Source organism: Choloepus didactylus, chromosome 5 (assembly GCF_015220235.1).
Source record: "Choloepus didactylus isolate mChoDid1 chromosome 5, mChoDid1.pri, whole genome shotgun sequence".
Taxonomy (NCBI): Eukaryota; Metazoa; Chordata; class Mammalia; order Pilosa; family Megalonychidae; genus Choloepus; species Choloepus didactylus.
The window spans coordinates 128,590,857-128,599,612 of NC_051311.1; the positions used below are offsets into that span (position 1 = coordinate 128,590,857).

The 8,756-nt window shown below is 47.6% G+C and overlaps 1 protein-coding gene across 1 annotated transcript; it reads right to left on the reverse strand.

Annotated features, from left to right (window-relative positions):
* Positions 1–3,494: 3,494 nt before the first annotated feature.
* TWIST1 (twist family bHLH transcription factor 1) lies at positions 3,495–4,760 on the reverse strand. The gene is made up of 2 exons (XM_037837507.1): positions 4,119–4,760; positions 3,495–3,574 (listed from the first exon to the last, which is right to left on the reverse strand). The coding sequence occupies exon 1, from the start codon at positions 4,758–4,760 to the stop codon at positions 4,161–4,163; it is 600 nt and encodes a 199-aa protein (XP_037693435.1). The 3' UTR covers positions 3,495–3,574; positions 4,119–4,160.
* Positions 4,761–8,756: the final 3,996 nt, after the last annotated feature.

Below are 8,756 nucleotides of genomic sequence, written 5' to 3' on the forward strand. Positions count from 1 at the left end.
GTCCGACGAGGGCATAGACACTGTCGCTACCCCCACTGTGCGGGCCGGGCCCGCCACCCACGCTGGGGAGCCTGGTCCCGCGCCCCCCTCCCGCGCCCGCCGCAGGTGAGACCCCCGCTCCCCATGGAGTTCTGTTTGGGTTTCCGTGGCGTTTGTTCCCCGCAGGTTTGTTTGTTTTTCTTCAAATTACAGATGCAGGGAAAACCGCCTGACATCATGAGAGCGGGACAAACGTTCACTTTGAAGGATTCCTGGGCAGGACTTCAAGTGAAATCATATGCCTGAGAAGAACTTGATACCGGTCTAGAGAAAATAACCAGTTCTGAGTTTGCCAAACCGTGGAATGTGCAAAATGCTCTACTTTTTTGCAAGAGGCCAAGTGTCCCTTAAAAAGCCCCATTATGAATATCAACCTGAAGACGGAAGGAGCCGTTGTTGAGTGTGGGAAAAAAGTACACACAGTGTGAGTTTCCGCTATTTACCATTATTTTATTATTAATGTGTTCCGCTTTCGGGAGGTTACCTGCTACTGTGCATGAATTATCATCTGTGCATATGTTTAGCAAATGCTTGCACACCCACACCTAAAAGAGTTGTTTTATGGGAATAGAAATTTTCTGCTTTCTTATGACTGAAGGCTATCAATCAGATAAAATTAAAAGCAAGATAAAAATTAATTATGTCCAAAGTAAAGGAAGCCTTCTTAGTTGTTTAGCACTCACCAAAAACGAATTAATAGAAGAATGCATTCTGGCTGAAGGGAAGAGACCCCGGTCCAGTCACCACATTAAATATAAAGGTTTAGCTCCTCACTTCTTTAACAGAGGTAACTTACTGTGTGTGTCCTTTAAATAAGAGAAGGTAGCAAAGATAAAATAAAACAGGAAATGATGGTGGAGAGGGAAAAAAATCACAGGTGGCTTAATTCTTCTTCCAAAAAGAATAATTAGCATTTTGCTTCACACGTGTTAGAGGTGTGGGGGGGGGGGAATCCAGAAGTAGTCTCTGCAAGCTGAAAAGTGTTTTCTAATACTTAATATTTTCCACCATGAATTCTCATCATTCAAAGTAAAACTATTCACCACCTTTCTTTCCCTTCCTTTATTTCTCTGAAAATGTTGGGGAAAATATTACCTTCAGTTTGGTAATTAGAATTGTCCAATAGAAATTTGACATTTGTTTTTTTCCAATGTGTTTTCTCTTATGAAAGAAAGTGGAAAGAATAAATGAAAAAAAAAAATTTTTAAAGGCAAATGGAAGGCTACTTTTCTTTGGAACCAGTAGTTTTTACATCACCAAAATTAAGAAAGAGATTACCTTCTCTGCAACGATGGTCAGCTCCATCCTGGTGTACGTCAAGAAATCTAAAATACCAAATAGTCAGACCAAAGTGTAGTGAGCAAGGCAAGTCCTCCATGGACAATTTAGAAAATGGAGAAGGAGGTGGTTGGATGACACATAAAAGAATCAATCTCTCAATGCTTTCTCTTATTCTCTCTCTACTCTACACACACACACACACACACACACACACGCACACAAACATACACTTACAGAACCACAACTACAACTACACCCCAATATAATCACTCTCTCTTCTTGTTATTTGGTAAAGGTCTGTCAAAATCCAAAAAACAAATCCCCAAGTACTTACTAATATTTTAATATAAAAGTAAATGCTGCAGACTTCTTGTAAAATATGGTATAAAATATTCATGATAATCAATTTACACTATCTTTATGTGAGTATTCTGTGGTGAAGTGTGGAGAAGGAAACAGAAACCTCAGGCAATAAAGTAACTTCAACCTGGACTGAGCAAATACGATCAGCCTGGATCCATATACTTCTTTGCCACAGTCATTGTTTGAATTAGGCAGCAAAATAATTTTGCAGTTTGAAAGCTTCCCTAATTACATTTCAATTTAGTAAACTGGATGTAAAAGTTAAGAACTGAGTGATGCAAAATCATTATTTCTAATTATATTAATTATAAAAGCCAGCAGAAATAACCAGAATGAAATTTAAAAATCAAGCACCATTGCCCGATATTGTTTTCCTTAACTTCATTAGATTTTACGTACATATAAGTAACCAGGGGGAAAAAAGCTGTGTAATTTTGGATAAATTGAACTGACTAGAAACTGAATAGTTGTAGCATTTTAAATTGCAATTGTTGCTGCAGGTTCTGAGGATACTGAAAATTCCGGTTCTTTATTATATATTACCCTATATATTCTTTCCATAAAAAAAGAACATGCATGCTGCTCAGACAGCACCAACAGGGGAAAACAGTTTCAGCTTTGGCTTTTCTTTTTAGCAATCATGACATTCAATGTCACTTTCATTCAGGAAAAAAGATTTAAGCAGATTACAAATGCAATTCTCTCTTGCTTGCTGGATTAAATGTCATTATTTTCCATGCATTTGCATTCATTCATATGTGTGTAGATAGGCAGATAATTTTCATAACGTTTTATGTACCCTCTCATTAAAATGAACCTATTATTTTAAAATCCTCACAAAGAGTGGAGGGTCTGACAAAAATATACAGTAACAAGAGAAAATAATGCTGGTTTCATACTGCTTATGGATATTTATTTTACAACTACCACCTCAAAAAGTAAGCAAGAGAGGTGAATAACAAATTTGTAAGTTTTTGCTGTTTGAGGACTTGATAAGAAATAAAGGAGAGAAGCTGCCAAGCCCCCTGAATACCAAACTGGAAAAATAAAGCTGTCTTTTTAAATAACTTGCCTGTGCCTGTCAGTAGCTAGTTTATTTGGGTTTTTCACTGCTTTGTTTATATTAGTGCCTCCTCCTCCCTCCTGGGTGCCTCTAGAGTTAAACAAGCAGGTATTTACCTTCAGCTTAATCCTGAGTTTTAAAAATATAGACCAAACTCTAAGGTTCTTAAAATTTTCAATCATATTTATTTTATTGCAGAAAAATAATATACAAAGATATTTACAAAACAATCATAAAAATACGAATGCATTTAGACACCGGATCTATTTGCATTTTACCATGGGTCATCAATAAATAAATAGAATGTTGTTTTTTGTATTTTAAGTTTTTTTTTTTTTTTCCCTCAGAGGAAGAATGCAAAGAGGAATAAACTGACTATGATTTTGCAGGTCAGTTTGATCTCAGTATTTTACTTCTAAAGGTGATCTTAAAATTTCCTCTGATTGTTAAAATGGAGAAAAGTCCGTAACGATGCCTTTCCTTTCAGTGGCTGATTGGCACGACCTCTTGAGAATGCATGCATGAAAAAATAAAAATAAAAACATTCTTCGTCAAAAAGAAAAAAAAAAAAAAGGAACACAAACAACTGTTCAGACTTCTATCAGAATGTGGAGGTGTGAGGACGGTGCCGCTGCCCGTCTGGGAATCAATGTCCAAGGGCCTGTCTCGCTTTCTGTTTTAAAAGTGCGCCCCACGCCCTGTTTCTTTGAATTTGGGTTCTGCTCTTCTAATTTCCAGGAAAATCTTTGGCATATATAGTTATTTTTAGTTATCCAGCTCAGAGTCTCTAGACTTGTCCATTTTCTCCTTCTCTGGAAACAATGACATCTGCAAAAACCCAGAGGGGAGGGGGGAATTGGTTATTGTTTAGGTCTCTGTGGCTGTTTTCTGGGACTACTGAGCACGGTTCTTATCACCACCACGGAGAAATTACGCTGAACAACCTGGAAGGATTTCAGCCCAAGGGCAAGAGGAAGTGGGTGGGCGTAAAGGAGGAGGAGGTGGAATTTGGAAACATTTGTTTTAAGAAGGACGAAATTTCAAAGCCGAAAGAAAAGGAGGTGCTGGCAACACTATCCTTACCCGTGGGCCTCCATTCTTTTCAGTCTTCCCTCCTGTCTGTCACGCACACTCACGCACACGCACACCCCTCACGAGGGTGCATATCCCTGGGGACCGCTTTCTCTAACGGGAACTGAACTGTCATCCAGGGACGCTGGGGACATGCGGTGACGGTGCGACGTTGCGTGGGGGAGACTGAGAGGGCACTGTGAGGGGAGGAGGCAGTCGCGGGAGGACAGAGAGCCACGGCCTGGTCGTCCGTCTATCTGCCACCTGAGCGGCGAAAAGGCGCAAAGGCGGTGGTCCTTACCTAGGTCTCCGGCCCTGCCGAGGGGGTGGGGAGCTCCGCCTGCTAGTGGGACGCGGACATGGACCAGGCCCCCTCCATCCTCCAGACAGAGAAGGCGTAGCTGAGCCGCTCATGGGCCACATAGCTGCAGCTTGCCATCTTGGAGTCCAGCTCGTCGCTCTGGAGGACCTGGTAGAGGAAGTCGATGTACCTGGCCGCTAACTTGAGTGTCTGGATCTTGCTCAGCTTATCCGAGGGCAGCGTGGGGATGATCTTCCGCAGCGCGGCGAACGCCTCGTTTAGCGATTGCGTGCGCTGGCGCTCCCGCACGTTGGCCATGACCCGCTGCGTCTGCAGCTCCTCGTATGACTGCGGGCTCCCGCCGCCGCTGCTGCTCCCGCCGCCGCCACCCGCGCCACCGCAGCCCGCAGACTTCTTGCCGCGCTTGCCCTGGGCCGGGCTGCCCGGCTCGTCGCCGCCTCCGACGCCCCCGCCCGTGGCCCCTCCGGGCCCCGCGCCGCCGCCTGCGCTGCGCCGGCTGCTGCGCCGCTTGCGTCCCCCGCGCTTGCCGCTCGGCTGCTGCTGCCGGTCCGGCTCCTCCTCGCTGTTGCTCAGGCTGTCGTCGGCCGGCGAGACTGGGGAGCTAGACACGTCCTGCATCATCTCTTGGGCGGCGACGCGCGGCCTCGCGGGCCCGGGGCAGAGGAGCGGCCCGGGGAAGAAGAGGAGAGCGGGGCGCCTCAGCCCGCCAGCTTCCCCCGCGCGCGGCGCCGGCCGGGGCGGTGCGGCCCGCGGAGGAGGGAGCTGGAGGAGGGATGGGGAGGACCTCCGCGGGGAGGGCGCGCGGGAGAGGCGGGGAGGAAGGCGGGAGGGGGAGGGGACGGTGTGGATGGCCCCGAGGTCCAAAAAGAAGGCGCCCAACGGCCGCACGCACACCCCCGCTCGGCCTCTTCGAAACGTTGCCGGTGCTGGTGAGCCGGTGAGGTGTCTGGGAGTTGGGCGAAAGCTGCAGACTTGGAGGTTCTTATACCTCTGTGCAGGCGGAAAGTTTGGGGGCAGCAGTGTCATTGGCCTGACGTGGGGAGGAGGGACTTTTCGAAGTTTTATAGGAATGTTTCCGCTTTCCAACCCCCCTCCCCGGTCCCCACCCCCATACCCCGGGTCTAACAATTCGTCCTCCCAAACCATTCAAAAACGACCTGGCCCGGGCGGCCGGCCCCTCCGCCCGCCTTCTTGCTTCCTTGCCTTCCTCCCCCTTCTCTCCCCACAGCCCTCCTCCGGCGGGCGCGTGGTGATTTCCTTCCGCGTCGAAGCGCGCGGGCGGCGCCCCCGCACCCGAATGCAGCACCGGGGAGCAGCCGGAGGACCCATCCGTGCTGCGGCGGCGGCCCCACCCGGAGCGGCTGTGACAGCAACAGCGGCAGCAGCTTCTACTCAGTGGGTGATGTCTCATCTCCCCCTGGTTCCTTTTAGTTCGTGGGGTTGGTATGGGACTGCTGGGGCGTGGGGAATGGCAAGAAAACTGGTAACCGCGGAGCCCACCCGATGGACAGGTAGACGGACTTCCCCGGAGTCCCAAGGGCCAAACCACCGCCGCCCGACCCCTGAGGTCGTGGGCGTTTCTGAAGACGTGGCCGTGCCGCATGGGCTGCGGATCTGCGCCCGGCCTGCTCTCTCACCCCTCTTCCCGAGAAGCATGTGGGCCATCCTTTTTCTCTTCACCATGACCCAGTTTAACGCCTCCCACCACCCAAAGGGCTACGCCTCGGAAGGTGCTAGCAAGTCGCAGAAGTTGATTCTCCCGCAGAAGGCGGGGAGCCCCGTCTTTGGGGAAAGGAGCGGAGCCGGAGGGAAACATCGCAGTGCCCTCGCTACGGCCGGGGTCGTCTGTGCTGCCAGCCCAAGAAGAAAGGCCCTGTGACATTTCACCCCCACATCCCTGAATAAGACCCCGCCTTATGACCTCTTAAAATCAGCTCGAATGTGAGGGAGGTTTCAACAGCATCTGGGCACACGGGGATGCCCTCAACAGCCCCCCCCCCCCTTTCCTCCTCTTCAGGAGATCTAGTGGGCAGTTATGCTTCGTGCACCCCAAACACATTCCTGTTACTTGGAACCTTGCATTTTAAGCATTTCAGTTAAAACGAAGAATCCTAAAGGGTGTTATGCAAAATCTGGCAAATCGGAAGCAGCAGTAAGAACAAAGCTGGGAAGGGAAGCCGCCTTGGAAGATTAAGTCTATCAATGAAATGCTATAATTTTTTTCTTTCTGGAACGAGTTGGGGTCGAATGACCATTTCGTGTTCTTCCTTTGCATTGCAAAGTCGAAGTCAATAGTTAGTGTTCCGGGGCAGATTTGGGGGCGCCAAAGTTGTGTGCCCGCGCTCGGGTCCCCGGGGCCGTGCCCAGGCCGAAGTCTGCCCACGCACTCTCCAGTCGGGACTCGCCGGCCAGCCCTCAGCTCAGCAAAGGGTCCCTTTCTGGGCGGTACCGGGAGTCGCAGCCACGGAGTCCCGAGGAGGCGGGAGCCTAGGCGACGCCGCGGACAGGCCACGTGTCTGTGTCCCGCTGAGGCGCGCCGCTCAGTCCCGGAAACCCCGGGTCTGGAGCGCCTCGGACCCGCAGAAGGGCTCGGCCTTCTGGGGGAAGTGAGGGCAAAAGGCCTCCCTCCCGCGGGGGCGAATGGGGCTGTGCTGTCATGGGAGGGGCGACCTACATGGCACCATTTTCACCGAAATATTCAGAGACAGTGACCACAGAGTGCCAACAGGCCTGCTTTGCGGGCCGCTGCCATATTTTTAAATGACAGACTGTCTGAAAATCAGAGTCTCCTTGATTTCCACTTAATTCCAATAGTACACACGGGTCTCCCCAAAACAAAGCGTGCTCAGATACATTTCGCCTGGTGTTGCCTTCTTCCGCCCACAGGATTCTGTCTCTTGAAAGCGATTAGAGAATAACGCCTAGATTCTGCTCCTTCTTCCACTGAGTGTTCTCTTTTGTAAATCTGAATTGCAGATTATTCCACAATTCTTCTTTCGAACGTGGCTGCAGAGGTTTTGGATTTTTCACCTTTTGCTTTCTCCGGGATTTGTTTTTGTTTGTTTGTTTGTTTGTTTGTTTTCCGATTAATCTCACAGCTTTGTTTTGTTTTGCTTTGCTTCGCCTTTAGCCTAGTTTTTAAAAATAAAGATATCGAATGATTGGACTCTGTGGCTCTGGGTAAGCAAGACAGGATAAATGTAGGAAGTGCGGGTAAAGTGTACAAGAAACCTTACCTGACCAAGGGGAATTGGTGGAACTAGGAGGCAGCGAACAAGCTGAGTGAGAAACCGAGTCCACAACAGCGCGGTGAGCTAGGGGCCACCAGCCTGCCTGACTTGCACAGTCATCAATCTCCACGACTAGTTCTTAACAAGTGAGCACAGCTCTGCTCCTGGCACTGAACTTCAGGGGATGAAGAGCTCCTCCTGGCCGTTGGGTCCACTGCTGGAGCGGACGGGACGCTCGGGATAGCAGGATGCTAAGGAGAGGGTTTAAAATAAATGTCCTAACCAGAGCCTTCCAGACGGGGTCACCATTGATGATTGTAGTTCGGAGAAGTTTCTCTCCGCTTCCGAGAAGTGGAGGTTGAGACCGGCTTTTGAGTTCTCCACTTAAGTAGACTTCGAATGGTAGTTTTCCGCGTTAAAGGTTATGGCTTTCAAAATGTCTGGGGCTTGATTCTCCCTGCTTTCTTAATTGTTATATTCTCGTGGCCCGTCTGTTCACTCTGCTCATCTGTAGTTATATACTCTACCTGACCTATCTAATTCTTCTTATCCACCCTGGTTGGGGCAGAGGTGGAGTCCCTTTTAATGTGCTAAATCAAAATAAATATAATTCCGGATATCTCGTATATGCAACAATAATTATAACTTCCACAATATTCAGTTTAAGATATGAAAGCTCACTTCTTTCTAAAATTCTAATTTCAGGCTCTTAAAAACAGTCTTAGAAATTTCCTTTTGGTGGTGAATTCAGCCTGTCTTGAAGGACCGCCAGTAGAGTACTACTTTCTTTGGAAATACTGCATTAATTGCTATTAAATCATTTCATCTTTTCCTGAAATAAAGTCCAAGAAAAAAAGAGTTTTAAAAGAAAACAAAAAAAAAAAGTTTTTCTTTTGCAATTGGGTAATTCAAAACGAGCTTTGTTTTCAAACTGTGAATTTGGCATGTTTGCAATCCTTCCTGAGGAATGTGTGCTGTGTTAAAATTTGAAAAAAAAATACTGTTAAGAAGTAGGAATCTCATGCTGAGCATATGCAATAAGTATGTAAGTACCCTTACAATTTGAATAGTACTTACATTCTCTAAGCAACAATTACAGATATTTTTAGGTGAGGGAAAGAAATATATGCACTGTAGAATTTTTAGCAAGCTGGTAATGTTTGGAGTTTGGGCTTGCACAAGAGGTGAGTGCTTGAATCTGTTCCTACTCTCTTCTTTCTCCTTAGTCTTTAGATGACCTACCACCTGTTTATTGGCTTTTAGTTCTGTGAAATAATTTCTCCAAATTGCTGGAATGAAGCACAGGAAAATTCACACAGAAGAGGGCGCAAGTTGGAAAATGCTGCAGTTCACTTAACCTCAGATGAGATTGTACATCCTAGATTTC